The sequence below is a fragment of the Acanthochromis polyacanthus genome, chromosome 5 (genome assembly GCF_021347895.1).
Source record: "Acanthochromis polyacanthus isolate Apoly-LR-REF ecotype Palm Island chromosome 5, KAUST_Apoly_ChrSc, whole genome shotgun sequence".
Lineage (NCBI taxonomy): Eukaryota > Metazoa > Chordata > Actinopteri > Pomacentridae > Acanthochromis > Acanthochromis polyacanthus.
In genome coordinates this window covers 17546798-17571798 of record NC_067117.1, presented here as the reverse complement: position 1 = coordinate 17571798, position 25001 = coordinate 17546798, and the positions used below count along the sequence as shown (strand labels likewise).

The window sequence follows — 25001 nt, the reverse complement described above, 5'->3', positions numbered from 1 at the left end:
CCCCTCCTCACATTCCGACTCAGTCCATGTGCTTCAAACAGAGTGGAAATGGGAACATCCCACCCCTCATACATGCACACACACAGTCTCATTCCTGTTGTGCAGTGGCCCATGCAGGACAGGGGGTTTGAGTGGGGCTGGTGGGTACTTTTCATACAGATAATACATTTTGAGCTACAATATGTCTCAGGGAAGGAAGTAGAAAGTAGACTTCTGCGTGGACCTGTGCTGAGCTCAAAGTCGAGACCCAAAAGTTTTTTGTCGGAAATGAGCAAAGACAAGCTCCAAGTATTGAGGTGATGGAGAATTTGACAAAGAAAATAAGAGGAGGCTGTTGAGAGGGGAATGTTCTTTAGCATGAAGAATCCTCCCATCAAGCACTTCATCACATTTGTGGCATAGCTACTTGACACAAACATGTTCTCTGACCCCCCCCTCCCCATCACTCTTTTTTTTTTTCCTTTTTCCCAGAATCTTGCCTCTCTGTCTCCACTTCTCTGTGATTTCTTTCTGTCTGAGGGCAGTGCTGCGTGTTAAAGGTTGCTGTCCGTGACACATATGCACATACACACAGGCATTCTCTGTGTGTAAAGGTTGTAGTGGGAGGCAGCGGGCTAAGTGGCTGAATGTGAGTGGGGCTCTTGTCATGTGCTGATGGTGTTCCTTCTCAGGAATGTGGAGAAGAGAGTTTCCCAGTCCAGAATGGTGGATTCTGACCGCTGGGTCTGAGCATGAATGTAAACCTTCAGGAGTCACGGTGGTCCCCTTTTTTGTTGCAGTTATTGTACCATTGGCTATAGGAATTGTGAAAATGGCCTATTGAGAAATTGTTGGTGTCTCTGAACAACTGCATTTTTATAGAACTATCCCTTAAGATTTCTGAGTTAATTTCCCATCATGTGGCCTTATTAATGGTAGAGTGTGTTATAATACTATTAGGTTCAAGAGTTCACTTTAAACTGATGCTTGTTTCAGTCTGTGGGGCCACCAAGCACACCTTGACTGGTTGCGCTAAACCAGCTGTGTGCCAAGAGGAATTTATTTTTCATGAAGAGAATTGTGCTAACACTTTTCTGCTGACTTCATTATGGAATCACACCTTCCACAACATATACACACATTAAACAAAGGTTTCTCTGCCATTTGCAGTATGTGCATTTGTGGTTTTCTCTACGTTCTTAAACCATCTTAATGTAATGGGGGAAAGGCAGATTCTGCTAGTAACCATGGAAACTAGAGGTAATAAACAAAAGCTACCACTCTGAATGTTAGCACAACATTACAGTTGCATGTAATCTTGGTCATTGTAACTTTAATATCAGAAATAAACAAAATTGATCTTGTTGCAGAGTCTATATTCGCCACTTGATTGTCTTCCAGGTTTGAATAACAATAACTTGGCAGTGTTTTTTAATAACTGACGCTCCTTGATTTGAGAGCAGCTGATGATATATTGTGGAGACATTTGTTTAATATAAAAAGAAGAGCAGTCCATGTGTTCAGATGGGCAAAAGTGCCCTGAAATGCGCTGAACCCAAAGCAAAACAGCCTGGCAGTGATGTTTTTGTGTCGTAAAACAGCTATTGTATCTCCACACAGCACGTTGACACTTACTGGCCATTGTTTTCAGCGCCTTTGTTTACCAAAAGCAGCCAGGAAGGCTTACAGTATGTGTGAGTCAGGTCCCTGGCTGTATCCCTCTCCATTGTGTCCTGCTTTGCTGCAGATGACAATGATGGCCACTGTCCTCTGAATGAAATACATCGCTGACATAGCTCACATTCTACATGGTCCATATGCACACAGCACAGCTGGCCTCAGCACAGCTTCTACATCACCCATTTTGAATTAATGAGTTATTTTGTTGTTGTCTTGCTGGTACAAGAGGGAGAATGTGTCTGATTTCTAACAAGGGCGGCAGGGAGAGTCTGTGATTCCCTTTTTTTTGTGTGTGTGAAAGGGATAGAGAGAAAAGGAGGGAGCTCTCCTCTCCAGTGAGTGAGCGAGGAGTGTACGCCTGATGTCTGGGAGCTGGAGAGTCAGAACAGCAGGACTCTGCTAGATCAAACAGGCTTCCTCTGCAGATAAGAAAGAGAACCAAGCAGGGAGAGAGAAAAACACGAGCAGGGAAAGGATAAAGCAAAGCTAGAAGAGAGCTCAGTGTAGTCTTTCAAACTAGTGAGACTGTCAAACAATAAACGGCACTAACGACCATCTCCCTCATCTCGTGTACCTTTAGTCTGACTCCTGATGATCTTTCTGTGTGAGTCTGCTAAGGCCAGTTTAGAACAGGTGTGGGCCACATGTCTCCTTCTGGTTTACTGTGAACCTCGACCTCTTCCCTACAAGCCTCTGGTTCTCTCTGGGGACCTGCTCACAACTCTCAAGCCTGTTGTCAGGAGGGACCATCCTTGTATATTTTCCTGACAGCTCTGCATGTGTGAGCTTGCATGTTTATGATGCAGGGGTTCCACTGTGTGAAAGTGCTCCCTCTTCTCACCCTTTAACTCAAAGGGAGCATCAATAATTCAGCTACACAATGCTTAGCCCAGCACTGCGTTTTCCCTGTTTTCCCCTCTCCAGATTCCTCAGTATTTATCTGTCTCCTCTTAAGCACTTACTATACCCCCATTTTGTTTTTTTTACCGACACCCTTCCCTCCCTCAGCCTACTCAGTCCTGCCCACTGTCTCTTTCCGTTCTCTGTCATGTTTCCACTAGACCTGATAATCTGTCAAACCTCTCACTTTGTCTTGCATTCATTATTATCTGTTTTTTTTTCTTTTCCTCCGCACATGTTTTTCTCTTTGCCTCAGTTTTTTTTAATATATATATAAATATGTCAGGCATTTTATCCCTGTGTCTCCATTCCCTCCCTTCTGCTGCCTCTGTCCCTTCCTTTTTAAATCCTGTCAAGGCGGTTCTGAGGGGTCGGAGAGGAGGCTATGGAGGGGAGCTTGGAGGAAAGGGTGTGGCCACCCACACTGCAGCACTCTATTGTGTTGCACTGATTCCGACATGTCCTCTCTCTGACAAACACACATCACATCAGATACAAAATAGGACACACATGCTGTGTAGACTCGTCAACCTTGTGTTCCCCTCTCCACTCTTTGGAGAGGCGTATTCTCTTGATATCAGGGCTGTCCATTCCTGAGTACAGATAGCTTTGTTTTCTATCATGTGTTTCAAGATCCCTAGACAGCAGACTCCTGTTGTGTCAAAGGGCAGAAAGCAGGGGAAAGAGACGCTTGACCAGTGGGATATGGGCACAGGGTCTGGACTGGTAGATGTGATAGTGTGGTACTTCCAGAAGTTTGTCTCATCTGGGAGGTCAAATTTCAGGGTCAGCTACTAAGCGGTACCACTCTATACAGCATCTTGCTCATGCAAGTTCCTAAAGATGTTTACTTCCTTTTGTTTTTGGGTTGAGCCTATTGCTTCTGAATTGAGAATGCATCTTTAATCAATAGGATTAAATTAAAACTAACCATAGCAATGTATTAAAAAAGAAAAAAGGCAAGAGGGTGTGTGGGTGTGAGCATGTCGTTGCACGTACTGAAATATATGAAACAATCTGAAATGTGAAGTAGGAGGTCCAGTCTGAATAATACATCTGTGAATGTGAAGGCTCATTGATGCCAAGACGCTGCTCAGCAGGTTTTACTCTTTTTAAGTGGTATTTCACAACTTTAGAAATGTAGTATGATAGAAGTTTTTTCACTGCCATCTTGGAGTTATTTGAAGGGGAAATACATATTTATAAAACCAATGCACTGGTTTCACTAATTCAGGACTTTTGCAGTGGGTTAGAAAACACTAGCATGTTAGCAGAACTTTTCCTAGTGTGACTCACGCTGCAGCCAGGAGCACGGCTCATCATCTGTCCTTAGCTGACTGTGGTGACCATCAGACTGTGAGTGAGGTCGTGAAATTTGAGCCAGTCATGTGGGTGACATATCATGCTTGCTAAGTAGGCAAGTATGTGTGAGAAAGCAAAACAACAGAGTGTATGTGTTTGAGCATCACAAAAGGCAGTGTTCATTGTGTATGAAGATGTCTTCAGGCTGACCTCAGGTGAGTGTTCCTTCGTCTGCAGTGGTTTACAAACACACCCTACAAGTATCCTTTCTGTCAGATTTTTTTCTCTGAGAATTCTGTTAGAAAACAGGCATTTTGATCAATTCCCCTTTGGAATGGTGTTCTACTTTTTACTTTCCAAGTACTGTGAAGATTTGCTCCAGGCTTACTTGAGGGAAACATGCAGTCTGTAACACTAAGCCATACAAGGACTGAGTGACATTTAGCCAGTGAGCTCAAACTGACCCTGATTTACTCTACTGCAGGGAGATTGATTTAGTCTGATATATCCCAACCACTTACTGGGTATACACCAGGTCGCACACCTGCCAGCACACTATGTACTGCTCAGTGTCCACAAATCTGCATAAGTTGCGTACATATGTGTATGAAATAATAATAATTTATAAAGCAGTTGTAGCTTCGGTACCAAAAAGTCAAAATTAGAACGAGTCCTCTTGTATGGTTTTGGTTTTTTTTACTGACTCGAAACTGTCACGGTGCACTAGGCTGAAAGAGGTGTGAAAAGTACCGTTTTTATACTGCTGGTAGGTCTGCAAGTTCCTGTCCTTGAGCTTTTTTTTCAGTGATACTCTCAGTATCACTGTTGCTGCCTATGCTGCAGCTCATCCTGTTAGAGGAATCAGAAAGCACGTAGTGCTTTAATTCTAAACCCTGCTTCACTCATCCAGCTGCATTAGCATCATGTACTGGCATGTACATGTTTTAAATGCAAAAAAATGCAATTTCTAGCAGTTGCTTTATTTTCACATCATTTACCAAGTTTTGTCGCAGAATGTAATATTTAAATGAAGAAAAAAAATAGATCCAAATAATGAGAATGTATTGAGTTTGTCCAACTAGCTTGCAGATACTGATTAGTGTAATCTGTTTCACTCTCATTTTAAGCCTGCTGAAATGAATGGCCTGACTTATACATTTTCTATAATCTCATTTTCCTGCTTTACTTGCTACGTCTAGAAGACCAAAATATTCATTAAAGGGCAGCTCTCTAATGAAGAAGTCTGCATAGAAAGTGGGCTATAACCTAGCAGTGTAGTGAATTGAACAATGACTTGAGTCCTAATTCATTCTACTTTTACTACAAGCATCTATTTTTATCACATAGGAGCTTTTTTTTTTTTTACACCAAATCTGATGACTCATGATATCCCTGTCTCACAAGTTGCAGGAAAGACATTAGTTACTGTCATTTGCTAATAATGTATGACACTTCCTTTCAAACATCCTTTTGACTCCAGGTTACTGTGATCACACATCACACTATTAAGATGAAGAACCCAGTCTCGGTATTTAAAAATAAAAGACACATACTGGAATAATAATCTTCAGTTTAAACCATGTACGATCTAAAGCAGTAGAACAAAAGTATTTATTGGCTGTCTGTAAAATGGCTATTTTGTAAATATTTATTTTACTGATTAATGGAAGATACAACCTACTTTGTGTTGCGTGCATTTCTTTGTGAATCACATGACAAAAATAATCTACAAATGAACTGACAAAATGATTGTTTTTAGATTTTATAAGCAGTGCTTGAAGCAATACAATTGTAGCTGCCTAATTACTATTCATCCTGATGTCAATCATGCACATGGGACAGCTGTTTAATGTAGAAGTCACTATCATAAAGAAGAGTAGTAGTTGGAAAAACTTTGTACTTGCAACTCTTGTTGACCCTATCTCAAGAGAGCTGGTTTACCTTGTTGTCATAAAAGCTACTAAATGTAAAACCAGTTAAAGAGAGAGGAATACTGCAGAGAAAAGGAATGAGAGAAGAAAAAAAGGTGTCTTTCTTTCAGTCAAGTTCCTCGTGCTGTTCTCATGCTGTCCAACAGGAGTCTTCTGCGGTGGTTTGTTGTGCTGAGGTGTTGAGTTGTCGTCCTCACTGGGAGCCTCTTCATGCAGCTTGGCCCAGTTTCTCTCTCTTTTTCCTCCCAGTGTCTCTGCAGTATTCAGATACATGTCTGGGTGGGTATGCAAGCGAGGAATATTTCAACTAACTGGCTGAATGGGATCCGCATTGTGAGGGGAAAAAAGTCCCTAAATAAACTGAAGCAGTGAAGTACGACTCTTAGCGTTCAGCGCCTTGTTTTCCAGTATAGTACTGTATATACCACAAGGCTGTGTTCTCCATTGGGCGAGGGGCAGGCAGGGTGGGGCTCTGATCTTCTAATATGTAACGGTTCCTTGTGTACCCGGGCCTGGCATCTGCAAGGGCTGTTGTGACAGACTGCTGCCTGGTTGAAATAGTCGCCATATTTCACTGGCACACCTGCCACTGCTGGCAACCGTAGGCTGTCTGAGCCGCTACCTCTGAAGCGGTCATCGCATGACAAGGCCACCTTTCCATAAAGTGCAAACACACACATTAGCCAGAATGAATTACACCTTTGGAGCAGTGGGCTGGAGAGAAGGGCGAAGTGGAGGCTGCAAAGAGAAAAGGAGGGGTGATTGCAGTTGCTGCACTGGCTGCACCTCTCTGACTCACACACTGTTGTCTAATTGTGACCTACGCATTTTACCTCCAACGTCACTTTAGCGTTCAAAGCTTTGTTACAAAAGTCACTGTTTCTTAGCAAATACAAGTAGGCTTTTACAGATCAGTGTGTATAGGTTCTGGAAGCCTTCATTGATACTATTCAGGACTGTAACCATTGATTATTTTCTGTGTCTGTTAATGTGACCATTTCAGTTTTTTAGTTTAGCAATTAAGTCTTTTAAATATCAAAAGATGGGGGAAAATTCATAGTTTCCCAGATCTGAATGTGTGGTTTTCATTTTGCTTGTTTTGAAAACAAGTGGCAAATCTTCACATTTGAGAGACAAGAATTCATTGTTGTCTCTCAATTTATTTATTCGTCTAAATAAAAAAAAAACTGAACAAATGATCCAAAATTGTTTTTCTGCTTATCATAATTTCAGCAGTTATTCAGTTGTTTTACAGTTATCCTATTTTTTCTGGAAGAAATTGACAGCATGAGGTTTTACATAGATGAGAAATGTGTTCGTGAAATGTAAGGTTTTGTCAGAGGATCAGAACCATAGCTGCACGTTTTGTACATCGTCACACAGGCTGTACAGTGCGTTTTATCTGCATGTACCTGGCACTCCTTCCACTGCATCACTGTATCTTGTGCCTCATAAAGCCTCTCCCTAGCCCTCCCCTCCTCTGCCTGAGAGAGTTGCAGCTGAAGGGAGCGCCGATGTGACCTCAAGGTGGATGCAGTGATAGTATCTCATGTTATCGCCTGCTGTTCTGGGTCTCATCCTTTGTTTGATTGAACATATCCCTTTGCACTCTTCTCCCTGGATTCACTGCACATTCTCACTGGCACTCAGATTTAAATCAGCAGCCATCAGCAGATCCAGCCTTTAACTCGTGTGTTTCTGCCCACCCTCTGCTCTCAGCTCTCACTTTATCCGCTATCTCCATCTCCACCATTTTCCTGCAGCCATTTTCGGCATGCCAGTGATGTCTCTTGGAATGTGGAGATAAGAGTTTGCTACATAAGAACATATGTACCAGTCACGTACACGTTTACTATCGTGCGTCTTTTTCCCACTGAGTTCATGTGTGTGTGTTTACAGTTTGTTGTGGGACAGATACTGTCATGGACAACTACGAGATGACAGAGGGAGGCTATTACACACTGTGTTAGGCTTCAAAGCACTGATACTTCCCTTGGGGAGGGGTTTGCGTGCACTTGCACATGCCCACGCATCCCTCAAGGTTCCTGTGAATCATCAGTGATGACCAAACTAAATCTTGCTGAGCAGTGAAAGAAAGATGAAGAAAAAAATAATACGGGATAAACGATTGATGACTGTCTAATCGAGAAGTAGGGAGTCATTACGAGTTGTCACTCATTCACTGGAATTATGACAAGTGTTAACCTGCTAATAAAGATGGGGAAGAACCTTCACCCGCCCAGTGATGAGCCTGCACATGAAAGACGTCCGCACCCATCCATCGCTATTTGAAAGTACTCTCAGATGATTCTTGTAATGCTCGATGCTTAGAGAAAGCGCTGTCCAAGACTGTCGAGCTTGATTTAACTTACACACACCGTCAGACAGACCACTCGCGCAGACAGACACACACCCACACACACACAGTGGGCTTCTTCCCATGCTTGTGTTGTGGATTAGTCAAATCCCCTGACTGGCTGTTAAGCTGATTACAGAGGGTGTTATGCACTGGCCATTTTGAAACACTGGAAAGCGTGTATAGACACACACACGTGCACACGCACACACAGTGGGGCAATTCAGCTTAATATTCCCTCCCTTGCTGGCTGAAGATGGTAGGATGTGTGTGTGTGCAAGGCTTTGTCTGATGCCTGTCCATACCACCTCAGACAGATGGCATAGATCACTGTACAGTCATGGTTTGCATCCCTACTGCGAACCCTGTATTAGTGTGTGCATGAAAGAGTGTGTGTATGTGTCTGTGCGCTAGAGAGCGAATGAGATGAAGAGAGGGAGGCTGAGATGAAGCCTGTTGGAACAGACTGAGGCCCAGATGGCTGTGTCCAGCAGAGACAGGAAATAGAGGTGACACCAGGTGGATGGTACCCTTGAGGATGAACTACACACAGACACCCACACATGCACACACACATACACACGTCAGCCTGCCTAGAGGCCGAGAAAATTCAGGATGGCTGGTCACAAATCTTGCAAGCTGATGAATTCTGAGATAAAATGGGATCTTGTTACACGCTGAAAGTCAACACATGAATTAGCTATCAATGAATCTATCAGTTAAGTTTGCCTGAGCTGACAATTAGCCCCACATCTGCTTTGTAATTAAGTCATCCCTGCAGTAAAAGTGCTAAATATATGTCTGTGCTATTTTTTGAGGTTTCTGCATCTGCAATGTTATTTGCTGTCAAAACAGACAAAACCAGTAATTTGCAGACACCAGCTTGTGGTTGTGGCCACTCTTCCATAACCGTGTCATTTTACTGCTTGAGCGATTATTAAAACGCAGCTGAGAGATGAATGAAAATAACACTGCAAAAGATCATTAGTTGCAAGCCCTATATCATTTGAAATTCTTTCCTTGAAATTCTTTCATCTGCAGTTCCCGCACTTGTGAGACAAACCCCTCCCCCAGCACCTTTTTAGACTGGGTTACTAGAGCAGGCATGGGCTGCCAATGGGTGAAGAGCTAGTTAACTTTTGATAAGCAGTGTTTTTCATTATGCATAGAAACCCCAGCCCCCCAGTCTGCAACCCTTCTGCCAGCATACAAGAGGAATCAGAGCATGTGATGACAGGAAAGGACTGCTGGTGTCAGGAGGGGTAACTGTTTTGTGATAAAAAGGCAGAATAGATAGAATATACCCCTGGAAAGTCTGAGTGATTTAATACTAACAGGGATAATGATTTAGTTGAGTAGTGGCACTAAAAAAACGTGTGGGGCATTCTTCAGAGTTGAAACTGACAGTCGCATTGTTGTAAGTGTTTTGAAGCAGTTGGTTGACGTGGGAGACTGAGCCCCCTCCAGTAGCTTCGCGACCCTTTGGCCCCTGACCTCTGCTCCTGGCTCCTGGAGTGCAGGGAAGCCTGACGAGAACCCGCATGGCTCAGGCAGTCCACCACAGATGCATTAACGCAAAACACACACATTGCCACAGAAACACACCTCTCATCTTTCTCTCTCTTTCCTGTTGCCGTGTTCTCCGGCTGCAGAGAAAGCATTTTGCTGTCTGGTAAAGGGTTAATGACTTCCTGATCGGACTAGAGAGGTGTGGAGTAATGCAGAGGAATTCACCCCCGCTGAGGACTAACCCCCACAATAACTCCCCATCACCCTCCTTGTCACCTCCTTTTCACATTCTTCTCACCCAGCCTCCTCCTCCTCCTCCTCCTCCTCCTCTCCCTGCTCCCTTATAACCACCATGGAGAGGGCAGCAAGGACAAGTAAGGTGGCTACCAGGCGTAAACTAACCGTGACGTCACCCGCTGGTTTCAACGCCAAGAAAACGAAGCCCGGATTTTGCTACTTCCTGGTCGCCGTTTTGGATTTTTTGGAGCCAGTGACGTAAAAAGCGTCATCAAACAGGCTGGACCGGAGAGCAACTAGGGGCAGGATTGGCTGAGGACTCTCTTATCCCGCCCACGTTTTACTGCAGAGGCTTCTGTTGCTGTCCATCAAGTATAGCCACGCCCCTTGGCTCCGCCAACTTTAACGATTTATTTAAAATTCAGTATTGATTTATTTTAAGATCGGCCACCTGATCTCTCATTTTGACCATGAAAACTAACGGGAAAAAAATCCTGAGCTGTAAAACATCAGTCTATCAAATTTTATTTTCTCCAAAAATGAATTGGGGTCTATGGAGAAAAAGCTTCTTGGAGCCAACCCTAGCGGACGGCGTGATATTGCAAGTTTTTGACACTTCCGGGTTGGCTTCAATTCTGGAGCCAGATGCTACGTCCACTATATATACAGTCTATGGTGGCTACCACACTTCAGTCAGCAGTAGTACCGTAGTTAAAACGGCTCTTATCTGATGTCTGTTCTTCTAACTTAACATATCTGGATCTCAACAGCCTACATATTTATTTTCCCTCGGAAAGTTGGGTATCTATCACATCAGAGACTTTAGAAGTCACTGCATCAACCAAGAAATATTCACATATTCTCTTCATAGAGCCACAAACTGCTGTTTTCACACTCTGGCTTTTATGTGGATTAAACAAATGAGATGTAACTTACTAATTAATGAGCTTTGGTGGTGCTGGTGGGCAAAGAATGACTAGCTGTTTCCTTGTTTCCAGGCTTTAGGAAAACGAGGGAAACGGCTTTATATTGCACAGACAGAGAGTGTTATCATTCCTCTCATTTAACATCTAAGTTTGTATCCCAAAACTTTGAAGTATTCCCACAGCCCCCTGAAATCCAGAATCCATCAGCAGGTCTGAAAAGCATGTTATCTTGAAGAATATCAACAAAACTACACCATTTATTAGAGCCATAAACTTGAGTCCTCAAGCTATTAATTACCCAAATCTAATCTTAAAATTGTGACATTTCATCAAAATCACTTTATAGATTCTTTAAAACAAAACAACAATGAAATCATGCACTACCTAGTGCGACCATGAAGCCATCAGTTTGGAAACAAATTAAAATGTAAATTGTATGATTTCTATAATATACAAAATAATAATCTATATGTATGCACCAGTTTTTTTTTCAGTGTTGGTAACACCTGAAAGCACTTGGAAAAATGTTGTGCATGTTGATTGCAGTATTATTTATTGATGTTGAATAAACAATCAAAGGAAGTCAGATTTTGCTTGTTTTCTGTGATTTTTGGCATTATAACTGTGTCATGCTGCTCAGAAGACATTTAAGTTCTCTCTACTTCTAGCAACGGTTACACTGTTCCCATAGATTGGCAGGACTTTATATTCAGTGAAAAATGAGCCCACAGTGAGTCAAAATTTAAAAGAAGAGGAAAAAACAGAAACTGCTTGGAGTTCAGTGCTTTAAGAGGTCTGCTCTTTATTCTTCAAACACTGCATGTGCTTTGTTAGTAAGACAATTACTGATGATGACTGGACATATTTCCTAGAGCTCATAGTGTTGCCTTGTGTTTCTTCACTTTGTTTCTGTGCATTTCCTGGACAATCACTAACTCAATTATTATTTGAAGAGTGTTTGTTTGCGAGATGTGCATGAAAACCGAAAGCTCAGAGGCTTGTTTGCTCAATTTCCTGAAAGCATCCTTCTATACTCTGTTCTCCGATCTGAAGTTGGGTCAAAAGTAAAATCTATAAAGTTCTTAAAAGACTCCAATAACTTTCAGAAACCTCCTGCACTTTACTTATTGATGCCCAACTGTAGTTCAGAGCAGCTTTTATTTCCCTCTCTTTCTCTCTCCCTGTTTTCCTCCTCTCCTCTGCTGCACAGTACATTTGCAGTGGTTTGGCTTCAGCAGCGTTTTCCATGTCTAGAAGTCGCTAAGCTTGTTAACTTGCCTCTTCGAAACGACACTACTTTTCCTAAAGGTTTTAGGCTCTGGGTGAGAGAGGAAATGCCTATATAAGTTTTAATGTGGGTATGTGTGTGTGTGTGCGCGTGTGTGTGTTTGTTTTTAGAGGAAATGTCCAGACTCAAGGAAAAGACATTGACTGGAATCTTTCCATTCCTGCAATAGTTTTCCCTCCAACACTTACTGTACTGTAATTCTATCTTTTCCTCTACTCCCCTCTTCACTTGCTCGCCTGTGTGTGCACATGTGTGCGTTTGCGTATGTGTGTGTGCGTGTACATCAACACAGTATTAGGCAGACATGTCTGGAACTAATAGATTCCACCCTGCTGAAGAATCTTATTCGGAAATACTACCTGCAACCTGAGGCTTCAGTCTACCTACCCATTCAACTGCCTGAAAGTCACGTTCGCCCCCCGCTCCACATGCACACATACACACACTTATGCATACAGCTTTGCCCCACTCCAACCTGCAAACCCTTGGCCTGGTCTCTCAATCCTCTCTTTTCCTGCCTGGTTTCAGGTCCGGAGGGTTATATTGGTGAGCTCCATAGCTGCCTGTTTTTCTTCAGGCCCTTTCATTTGGAGAAACACACACCTCAGTGCAACCCCCCATCCTGCTGCACTCCATCTTGCGCTCACACACACACACACACACACACACACACACACACACACACACACACACACACACACACACACACACACACACACACACACACACACACACACACACACACACACACACACACACACACACACTTCCTGTAGTTGTTTTAGTATGACCCTCCCTCCCGTGTGCTCCCCACTGGCAGTGAACTGGTCCGACTGACTTCCCGTCTCCCTGTCCTCTCTTCCTGTGTGTACCAGGATGAATGGACATATTATTCACACTGACGCAGTGCCCTCCCTCTTACTCACCCTTTACACTACTTTGTGTTTCTTTCCCCCTTTCTTTCTGCTCCTTTCATTCTTCTGAGGACAATAGTATGAGCTCACAGTGGTACAACTCTAAACCATTACCGCCCCCTTTCTGCTCCCCCTCCTCTTTTCCACCGCTCTGTACTCAGTACTGCAGTATCAGCCCCCGGAGCAACAAAGACCAGGCCTTACTGCATAAACACAGCGCGTACGCGTGCTCACATGCAACACACACACACAAAAGCACTAATAGACCAAGAAGAATGGGTAATGTCGTACGATTCTCGTAGCTCCATCTCCTCGTCGGTTGTCTTCCCTTTCTTAGAACTAGTTGAGTGTATGTTCCTGTGCTCTTGCTGTGATTTTGGATTACCTGGCACAGGTTGTAGGAGCTTAGACCCAGTGTTGGCAGAGAGACTTGTGTTTGCTCTGTTGGATAGTTTTTGCTCACTGTGGGCTCATTTTTTGCTGCATTACAAGGTCCGGCACCTTTATGAAAACAGCACAACCATGGCTGAAAGTCAAGAAATAAATCAGAAAAAGAAAAAAAAAGCAAACGTTGAATTTCTTTGATTGTTTATTATCCAAAAATTTAAAAAAAAAATGGAATCATGTACAAAATATGTTACTGATACTGGAAAAAATGCAACTCTACATACTGAACATTTTTATTTATTTTCTGTCCGTTCTGCACAAACACAGCCTGCAGTTCAGTCCAATCCAGCCAAAAAGTCTCTGAATTTTTGGCTGTGTGACCGTTAGTCACTGCTGAGTCACTAATTGCTTCACAGTTGCCCAAATGAGCAGAGAATTCTTTGTTGTTTTTTTATCCCCCGCCTCCACGAAGTGGAAAAGGGGGATATAGGTTTGGCCTACATCCATCCGTCCGTGCTTCCGTCTGTCCGTCCGTCCGTCCGTCCGAGATGAAGGGGACAGCTTTTCTCGGAAACTATTACAGCTAGGATTACGAAATTTAGTGTGTAGCTTCACACCATGGACACCTTGATCAAGTTCGAAAATGAGACCTGTGCGATAATACTTAACAGAGTTATGGCCCTTGATCACTATTTTGGACATAGACTCATAGACATCACATGTGGCGGGGGATATTGATGACCATGGCGTCTTGTTTTACTGAATCTGATTATTGCTAGTGGTCTATTTTTGGTGAATTTTTAAATGGGACGTATAGAATACAGTGATTCCGATTAAATATCAGGACTTTAGAATTGCATCTAGTTCACGTCTGTTTCTCATCAAAATGGCACATCCAAATTATTAGTTTAGGGACCGCCAGAATGTTGAAACTTTTAAGGATTCTTTTTGTTTTTACAGTGGCTCTAATTAATTGTGTATTTTGGCAACATCCCTTCTAAACCACCCAGTAGCTTTTGAGATACAGAGGGTTAAAGATCCTGGTGTTCATTTTTCACCAATTGCCACGATCTGGCTGCCCTGTGTCATTGCTACAATGTCAATGATAAAAAAAATAAAATAATAAACAAAGTGAGAAAGTCAAGGTTGTAAACCAAACAATAGTTTAACCAAATTATCAAACTCAGTTTACTTTCTCTGTAGACAAATTCAGTGCTGTAGTAAAGTCAGCAATAGTTGTTGCAGATGTAAATCAAACACCACTGACTCCTGCCTGACACCAGCAGCACACATAACAGAATTTTGACCTGAGTGGTTTGATGTTTCATACCGCAGTACAACTAACATTACACCTTATGTCATGATTCTTTAGTTCTGAGTCATGTAATATTGTTTCTGGTGAAAACCATTTAAAATTTAATACCCAAACATACATACATATAATAGAGTAATGCATATTGTATATAGATACCTGAAATGAACTCAAATTGTTGTTTTATCAAGAGAATTGTCAAGACTGCGCTGTGTCCTCTTTTGTCTGCACTCTGTCACACTCCCTCTCCAGCCAGTTCATGCCTTGTCTCGAACATTCACCACATCATTACATATACTTGCAAACAGCTGTCATGCATAAAGGTGATTGTGTGTATATGACTGGGGATGTGTGTGTGTCTGTGTGCATGACTCTACTGTAGTAATATGGTAATAGAGGAGGACAGAACTGGGGTGGGGCTTCCAAGAGCAAGCTTGATAGCTACTGTCAAAACAGCTCAGAGTGACAGCTTGGACTGCATGTGTGCGTGTGCCGTGTCCGTAGCCCTGGGTGTTTTCAGGTATAATGAGTCCTCCCGGCAGTATGTGTGGCTCCTGTATCTAGGCCAGAATAGAACAGCATCCAGGGCAACCATCACTTCATTCAGCGACCAGCAAAACAGCCTAAAGCTGGTGGTGAATTTGCTGCAAAATTAACTCCAGCTACAAAAGGTGATGTTGCCAGAAAGCTATTTTTAGCCTTCACACTGTGCTTGCCAAAATTTCTTGTGACAGGTTGTGTTGCCTTTTGCATCATATTCCTTTTCTTCTCTGGTTTTATTTCCTTCTGAGCATCCATCCACGCATTTATATGCAGCAACATGTCCGGGTCTTGTTTGATTTGAGGCAACTCAGACCAGTTGCCTCGAATCCTCAGCCCACGACAGAATTAACAGCAGGTATTGACTGTGGTGGTTATGCTGTCTCCATCCGTCATCTCGCCACTTTGTCTTCCTTTCTCAGGGTCAGAATAAGCACACTAATCAATAATGGATGCTTAGATGGGGTAGGTGGAAGGTTTGAGGAAAAGAAAAAAAAACATTTGAACTCCTCAGATTTCAGCAAGTTCATGCTACTTTGTGAGTCCTGCACTGAGCGCCAGACGTACGAATTCATTGATGTCACTTATTCACATTATACCACCCCCTCACTTCCACCGAGTGCCAAAACAAACCAACAGGTGGCTATTGAGCATGGATAGAGTTGCAATAACAGAAGGAAAATAAAGGCAGATCTTGGAAAAGAAAAGGCTATCAACATCAACAGTGGTGTCACTATGCTTTCACTGTTGCTTCTACGGCCGGCACGGAAAATGCATGTCCCACAGAGAAAATTAGCTGCTTTAATGCGAGCAACCGTCTCGTTTTGCCGAACTGCTCCTGGTGATGGTGGTGTGCTGGGCCTCCTGGTGAGCAGAGTGAAAAGTGTATGAGCGAGGTTCCCGTAGACGGAGCCAGACAGCCCTCAGCACTACAGACAGAGGAGGCGGAGGAGAGGGAGGGAGGGGAACTGGAGAGGAGAGCATCAGTAAAGTAGAATCCCAGAGACCGATTACAAGACCTGCTCTCATCTGCCTGGAAAATGTGACTGGGCTGTCAGGAGGGGGTGGAGGCGTCACATTCCACTTCACATCCCACTTCTTACTTGCTTGGGATGATGACCATTACAGAAGGACCAAAGTGAAGGGAAGACCTGCATCAGTCTTATCTGACCGTGTCTTTTCTCTTTGCTGTACCAAGCTCCCTGTCTCTCAGCAAACACTCCTCTCTTGGTGATAACAGTTTCTGCATACAGAAAATTCTTTTTTTTTTTTTTAAAACATTACTTAAGGAAATTCAGTTTAGCAGCCAGGACCAATAGCATTTAATGTGGAGAGCTCCGAGTTAGCTGTGTCACACAGCCATACATTTTGTAAATGGAGCGTGCTGTCAAACTCACTCTTCATCCTAATGTGAATGTTAGGGGCCAGAGAGGGGTTTCGGGGCTCAGGGCTCGGCCTTTCTATTAAATTAATTTTCCCCCCTTTAAACGTTCTTTCTAACCGTTGGAATCACTTGGGACTGCTGTCGCTTTTTTTCTCCACATGTCGTCCACACCTCAAGCTGTCTCCACGCTGATTGCCATTTGCGTTGCGCCAGCTTCTTACACTCCTTGTGTATGGGAGACCTTGTTTTCAAGCTGAGGTGTTGTGTGTTGTTTTCTTGGATGGGCTAATTACAAGGCCGCCATCTCGAGGTTTAGTGTCACAGCCTTTAAGGGGCGGGCACTGACTCACTTGCCATTATTGACAACACTGTGCAAATTACACACAAACACGCACATACAGGCCATGAGACAACAACACATGTTGTCAAAGCAAATATGCACACCAGGTCATTAGCACACAAACAGACCATGTGCTTGTGTTTGTTTGTGCTCTGGTGCCACACGGTCACAGAACTCCTCCATTCTGGCCTTTTAATCAGCAAAGAATGACTGTGAGCGGACTCAGCCACCGGCTAGCGGCACAATGTTTAGGTCTGTGTTTATGAGTGAGAGACAGAGAAGTGGGAGGAGCAGGGTGGCCACAGACACATTTAGATATCCCACTTCTCTTTGTGGTAATGAGAAACTGCACTCTCAGCTGTTAAACACAAAGGCCGCATCAACAGTCGCTGTCGGCTGGGCAGGCGGCTGACTCTCGTCTGCCTTTGAGAGTGTGTGTGTGTGTCTGAATGAGTTGTGTGAATGTGAGCGAAGGCAGTCCATTCTGCCCTGAAACCAGGATGGATTCCAAAACCGTCCGCTTTCTCTACAGCCAGCGCTGCAAAGGTAGGAGAGCTGTGTTAGACCGAGCATGATGCAGCGGACAGCTGGCAAAGTGTGTGTGTTGTTTCTTAACTCTTGAGAAGGATGCATGTGCAGCCTACTCAGCATTGGCAGGCAGCTATGAGAGCATGGCATTAATCTGTCAGCTGTCTGCACTGATCTAGCTTATCACCCTTGTGTGTGTATGTGTGTGTCCTTGGATGTGTACATGTGTGCACGTGTTGTTGCATACGCTTTGTGCGTCCCTGTCTATAGCTGCAGCGGGCAGGATTCTCCAGAGGACTTTTCTGTAGCCAGTGATTGAATATGGTTAGTGAGTGTGTCTGCACTGAGTGCACTCTATTAATTTGAGGCCAGACTGGAGAGCAGCATGGAGGAGGGAGAGGGGAAGGAGGCAGGAGGAAAATGAAAAGTGATAAGCTGGGATAAATGACTGCCTCTGGAGATCTGTGTTTGGAAGATGATATCTGATTGCACACACACACATATGCACACTTAGGTATAAATATGATGACGTGCGGACACGCTCAGCAGTCTGTGCTTTACGAACTGATGGGAGGGTGATGGATTTCAGCCAAGACTTTAGGGCTCTGCCAGGTGTTCTACTGAAGCATCCAGTCATCCACACTGGCAGTGGAGAGAAAAGACATTAGATTTCATCATCTTACACATTGTTATGGCATGTATCTTAATAATAGTGCTGCATTGCCAGTGGTAATGTATGCAGTTTATTCCCTGGTTGTTTGGATAATTGCTTGTTGTTCTGATTTTTAGATAAAACAAGCTTTTGAGAAATGCAAGAAAACTAAAGAAACATTCTGTACAGGCTATCCTTTGCTACTTCAGTTTGTTGGGTATGCCTGTGTTGGAGTGACCACAATAAAGTTAAAAATTGAGTGAAACTCACTTCTGTCCCTCTTCCTTCCACCCCTGGCAGAGATCCGTGCCCAGCTGGTGGAGCAGCTCAAGTGTCTGGACCAGCAATGTGAGCTGAGGGTGCAGCTGCTTCAAGACCTGCAGGACTTCTTCAGAAAGAAGGCCGAAATTGAGATGGACTACAGCCGCAACCTGGAGAAGCTGGCTGAGAGGTTTCTTACAAAGACACGCAGCACCAAGGATCATCTGCTCAAGTATGAGGCAACCACGCATTCACACATCATGCTCTGTGACACTGAGCTGCAGGTTACAACTCAGGATGTAATGATCAGAATATTCTTCTTAAATTTGTCTTGACGTGCATTATTTCACATAAATAACAAAAACGCAACATATTGTGTACATGTAGTTTCAGCTAATATCCTTCCCTTTTAAACTTTCCAAGTCACAAAAAAAATCACCCAGTTTCCTTATTTAGCCTTTTAAACGACATAGTGTTTCAGAAACTGGTGACTTCCTTCCTGAGAATAGAGAAGTAGAGGCAGGCAAGAAAATCAAACGGAAGGATGGCTGATAGAGACTGCAACAGAGGCCAAATTAGTGCTTCTGTAAAATAATTACTTGCATCACTTACTGCCTCTCTGTTTGATCTGTTAGAAAACCAAGTGATTTATAGCCCGGACATTTTATTTAGAGGCTTCTTCTATTATCTGTGAGAGCCTTTGAGCTTGTGTGTGTGTGTGTGTGTGTGTGTGTGTGTGTGTGTGTGTGTGTGTGTGTGTGTGTGTGTGTGTGTGTGTGTGTGTGTGTGTGTGTGTGTGTGTGTGTGTGTGTGTGTGTGTGTGTGTGTGTGTGTGTGTGTGTGTGTGTGTGTGTTCTAGCATTTGCTACGTTGTGGGGGACCAAATGTCCCCACAACGGTAGGAAAACCGAAAACTATGTCACTTGTGGGGACCTCATTTCGGGCCCCACAAGTTTAAACAGTGTTTTCTTGGCCATGTTGTTGTTACTGAAAAAAGTAAAAATGCAAAAACGTTTCTTTAGGGTTAGCCATTGTTTTGGTTAGGGTTTGGTTAAGGTTAGGGTTAGGGTTAGGGTGAGGGGTTAGATATGAATGGGAGTCAATGGTAAGTCCCCACAATGATAGAAAAACATAATGTGTGTGTGTGTGTGTGTGAGTGAGAGAGAAAAGCTACAACTTTTGCCAGAAATGGCCAGGTGGTGATTTTGTGCTCTGACTGTTTTGTAGTGTCTTGCCGTGAGTGGAACTTTGCCCAAACAGGGATTCTCTCTCACCAGTGAAGGTCTCTTTCTCTTTGTCTCTTTCTTGTCCGTTTGTATTTCTCCCTCACTCCATCATTAGAACATACAATGCATACAAAGTCACACTGGAGTTAATCAGCTTTAACAGCTTAATGTTTCTGTATAAATTATCTGGTATTTTTTCCTTTTTTTGAGAGACAGTTTTTTTCCCGGTGAGGAAGGATTCACTGGACTGTTAGCTAATCATCAACCACACACACACACACACACACACACACACACATTCAACAGAGCTACTGATCACTGCTGGAGGCAGAGGGCACTTTCCAATTAGATAATTGCGCCGCTTTGCATCTGACTCGTCCGTCTTTTAGCCTGTGACTTGGAAATTGACTAGGAACACACCATCACTGAGGATATTTCAATACCCTAAATGCTTCTCAGAGGAGCAAAGAGACTTGCAGAATCAAGAAAACACCAATTTATGCCATGAAGACTTGGTCAATTTGTTGGCAGGAACCCTACCAACCCTAATTGTATATGATGATTGATCACTGCTGCTGATTTGAAAGGTCTGAAGGCTTCTGTGATCGTTACTGCTGTGTCGTTTTTACATCATTAAACAGTCCATGGAGGCACAAGTAGCAGTGCTAAAGGCCAGTTCATGGTTTTTGCATCTGCATCAGCTGACTGATGCAGACTTTCAACGATGACAGCAGATGTGCACACAGTTAAATTCATACTAAAAGGATGCACATCAGTTTGCTACATTGACAGATCGCATTGCCTTGCACAACAAATGCAGAAAAACAGACATAGTTTCTGCAGAGGGTTCTGAAATGCTGGCTGTGACTTTGCACTTTTTACAGGATACAGCAGCAAAGCATAGAAACTGGCTGCCTGAGTTTGTTGCCTTCCTGTCCCAAGCACAGTGGGAGGACATAGCACAGGATTTCTGCAGAATTCGGAAATTCCCGCTGTGTTTGGGCGCCATCAATGGAAATCACGTATAAATCAAAGCCCTTCCTAAGTCCGGTAGTAGCTACTTCAAAAACATCTGTTATGATGAGGAATTTTAAAGGTGTGGACAGTGCTAATCTCCTAACGCAGCCTCTCCTCAAAACAAGAATTGCTTTTATTTTTATGGCACTTGTTCAGACGGCATACTGGCAGTGGTCACAAATTTTGCCTCCTGCGCGTTTGGCCCCAGAGGGGTCCATGCAAACGTGCAGATTTGCTGATGACAAAATTTATGTCACTCGTGCCCCTGTGTTTGAGGAAAGCATGAAGTCTCCTTAAGAATTAAGTAATTCATGGGACAGCTATGTGTAATCAGTAACTACTTACTCTTCAAAATTACGGTGTTGGATGTAATAGAGATGACCAATTCTGTAGAAACCATAACGTCATCCTTTTTATGCATTTATCTCATGCATAATCAGTGAAAACCCCAGTAACAAAGGCAAGAGAGGACCAAGGAGATACTATAGTTTCGATAAATTGAAACATCTCTGTACTGTTTCAAACCAACTTCTGGATACTTTTCAAATTTTGGTATCAAAGGTGTTGTTTAATTATTAGACAGATGAATGAGACGCTGAATGTTCCACCAAGATGTACTCAGCAAGCAAAGGTAGTGCCCTATCCAGATCCACACCAAAATGTATTGGGTTCTTTCTTTCCCACCTCTTCACCAAGTTTCATGAAATTCAGTCAAGTAATTTTTGTACAGTCCTGCGACAAGACAAAACGGATAAATGGCACTGAAAGTACACATACCTCTGTCTTGGCTCTCACATTGATGAAAGAGTAATTGCAGCATCTTCATCTTTATTTAGGATACCAATGTAACATTTTTTAATGTAGAAGTGTAGAGGTTGCTTTATTGTCGTATTATTTGCTAAAACAAATAGTAAAAAGGGAAGAATGAGAACATTTTTCTAGTGGTTGCCAGCTTTGATGCCTATTTAATTTTACTTTGGAGGTATTCCAGGTGCTTTGGTTGCTCATGACTACAGAGAAACGTTTTTTTCTTTTCTAACTTTGTGATAAACTGGATCTTTCAAAATTACCTAAACCGTTGAGCAGGACAGGGATTTTTTTTCCTCTTCTGCCTGTCTTCTTTCTCCATTTAACTTCCCGTTAACTGTGACCTCCTCAGCAGCTTCTTTCCTCTTTTTCCCTGCGCTGTTGTTGTTGTTCTCTTTTCTTATGTGACATGCACCCTTCCAGAAATATTAATTCTTCTGCTGCGGGCTAATCCACATTCATGCTCTCCCCCGCAAAGGCACAGACTAAAAGGGATCAATAGGTCCTCTAAACGAAACCCAATTTCAACCACAAGGACATACCCCTAACACACACAAATTCACACACCCACACACACACCCTCCAGCTCGGATCAATACTGAGACAGTTGCAGAGTCTGTGTTTCCCTGTGTTGCATATTGGGGGAGGGATGGAGAGCAGAGGAAATGAGAGGGCAACGGACAGAGAATAAAATATGTAGTGGAGCAGGTCTGCTACTGCAGCTGCTACAGCAGGTTTGTTCACAAAGTAATCTATCAAAATGTTAAGAGGCTTTGAAAATTATAGTTCTCTGACTTACAAGTGTTCAGTCTTTATTTTTCATCGGTTTCTGTCTTCATCTCCCACTCTCTTCTTGCTTTTCTCTTCCTCCAACATCTGTGTGTTCAGCAGTCTCCCTGCATCTGCTGCTGCTCAATCCGGGTGCCACGCTGGAATTTCAGCTATTTTCCGGTTGTGTGTGTATGTGTGTGTGTGTGTGTGTGTGTGTGTGTGTTGGGGGGTGCCTGTGGCTGTTTCTCTGTACAGCCAGGCGTTGATGGTGCTCCAAGCATTGCGGGGTGTGAGGGGTGTGAGGGGTGTGAGTGCGTTGATCCCGTGGAGACCCCTGGTATTCGTGCTATTTGGCAGCCTGCATACAGCAATGGTTGAGGGGTTACATGGTTTAACTGTATTGTGTGTGTGTCCATGTGTGTTGGACTGTCTGTATGTGTGTGCCCCAAGGCTGACAGGCTGATTGGTCACATGGAAAAGCCCTCACAAGTTGCACACTCAGTCAAAGCCTATCCTTATGCTAAATATTAGCTTTGTTTCTCTGTTAACAATCTGCAGCCTCTTGCACAGCACATAGCTACATATTACTTCAATGTGGTTTTTGGGATGTGATCACATGATTGTATGAAAGTTCATAGAGTTAAACTTGCTGTTTAGCTTACAGATACCTTTTTTTTTTAAAATAATGTTTTTACGTTTCCATATCTCAACACTGTCGCTAAAGAGTTATGTTCCTTTTCAACTGAACTGGTTTCTCAGTCACATTTTAAAGAAACGCATTCGCTTCCTGTAAAGTATGTAAGAGCTAAAGAGTCAGGGTTGGGTGATTGTAGAAGTGGTTGTGTCATAAATCTGACACATGACTTACATTTCAGACACTGGAACTTTTAGCCAGAACATTTGGTGAAAGTCCCATTTTGATTATATTTAGACCTGTATTTTGTTTCACTTGCTGTTTCCCTTTATTTTCACTTGCCGCTTGGTTAGGTTTAGGCACCAACACTGTGCTGCTTGATTAGATTCATGAAAATATCATGTTTTGAATTCAAATTGAACCTCTTACAACACTAACTACATGTTAGAAGTTTAGGTAGGTGTTGGCGCTAAAACTGTTTGGTTTGGTTTTGGAGCATATCCTCGTTTGGGTCAAAATTTTCTTTCTCAACGTGTTTGAAGCTTCTCCTCCCTTGACTCGGTTTACCGGCATGATGAGTCCTATCCAATATCATTTCAAATATGTATGGTGCATACTTGGTTGTTTCATGATTGGGAAAAAAACAAAGATGATTTTAAGAAGTAAGAATATTATATACTGCATTTATATGTTTATTACATATAGCTGGTAACTAGTGACAACATGTGATAGATTGAAAGCAGTACAATGAACGACAAAGAATCTGTGTAGATTCTCAGTCATCCAGGTCATAGTAGTCCTGAGATCTTCAGTAAAAGGCAACTGGACTCTGGACTTTTTTGGCTCTTGAACACTTGTTCACTTGAAGGTTCTTGACTTCTAAACCAAGACCTTTCTTCCGTCAGGACTAAAGAGGCCTCTTGAATGAGAGGTTGAGCGTCTTAAAAATGGCAAAGATATGTTGATTAGACAGTTGTCACCTGACAAACAAGTGTAATCCAGAAGGAAGGAAAGGGTTTCTGTCAAAATGTATTGAGGGAAAGAAAGCTTCAATAAAAAAAGGAAATTGTAATGGAGTTGCGTATGATTTGAAGACACGACTCTCATGTCTAAGATTACGTATCAAGAATGTCATTTGAATTTAACATATTTTCAAATATGTAAGAAAACATCCTTTTTGATTCTGCTTTTGAACTACCATGCTCCTGTCTATTCATTGGTTTCACACACAGCAACACACTTCATTATAGTGCTGTTGACCAGAGCAAAACTCAACAAAACCTCACATACAACTGAACAGTTACAACAATTTATTATGACTGGGGCCAGATAGGGGAAATAATTCCATGCAGGGAAAGCAGTCTGTGCAATGATATATAACAGCGTCTTCACCATGTGACCTTTTGGGGAACCAGTGACATTTCAGTGTTGGCCTTGTGATGGCTGATGGTCAGAGAGAGTTAGGTGATATTTTCACCCAGTGCTGCAGTGGCAGGTCATCACTGGTGAGCTGAGGGTGACATGTCACATGAGGCAGAGAGGCTGAACAGCAGAGGAACTACAGCCCTGTTTTTGTGTTGTGCAACCAGAGAAGACAGACATACCGGAAAAACAAGCAGACGGCAGAGAACAGAAGTTGGAAGAGAATTTGTCACACACACGTGTATGTCCACATAAACGGAGCTTTCAGCTTGGAGAATTTCTGCATTTGAGCTTTGTAACAGGTGTGTAGGAGGATTTTATTTCATTTTAGTTTTCAACATTGTTATTATTGCACTCAGTCGGTTAGTCATTTGACCATCTGACCAGTGACAGCCAGTACCAGCTTATCACACCAATGACTCATCCCCCTACACACACACACTCACACCTCTCACACACACTCACTCCCCTTGCCATGGACACCACCCCCACTCTATACCCCTCAGTAAAGTCAAAGACTTTCTCTGTCTGTCTGACTTTGTGTATGCTTTGGTCACTGCTCTACTTTCTGTGACCCCCCCATCTGTGTGTGTGTGTGATGTAAATGCCTTGCAGCTCTTTGCTCTCTCTATCCAGTTAAAGCTGCTCTTAACGACACAAAGGCCTTCTTTCATCCACTTACACTCACTCATAATCCA

General features: G+C 43.0%; 1 protein-coding gene across 4 annotated transcripts in view; it reads left to right on the top strand.

The window, feature by feature from the left end:
• The window catches only part of srgap2 (SLIT-ROBO Rho GTPase activating protein 2), a 59668-nt gene that overhangs the window by 12619 nt on the left and 22048 nt on the right, over positions 1-25001 (top strand). For 2 of the 4 annotated variants that reach the window (XM_051948112.1, XM_051948111.1), the window contains exons 1-2: positions 17361-17531; positions 18466-18658. In XM_051948112.1, the coding sequence (XP_051804072.1) occupies positions 17435-17531; positions 18466-18658 (290 nt within the window). In that variant the 5' untranslated portion in view covers positions 17361-17434. Of the gene's footprint in view, positions 1-17360; positions 17532-18465; positions 18659-25001 lie in introns of those variants that run through there. The other 2 variants (XM_051948114.1, XM_051948113.1) reach the window with 1 other exon arrangement.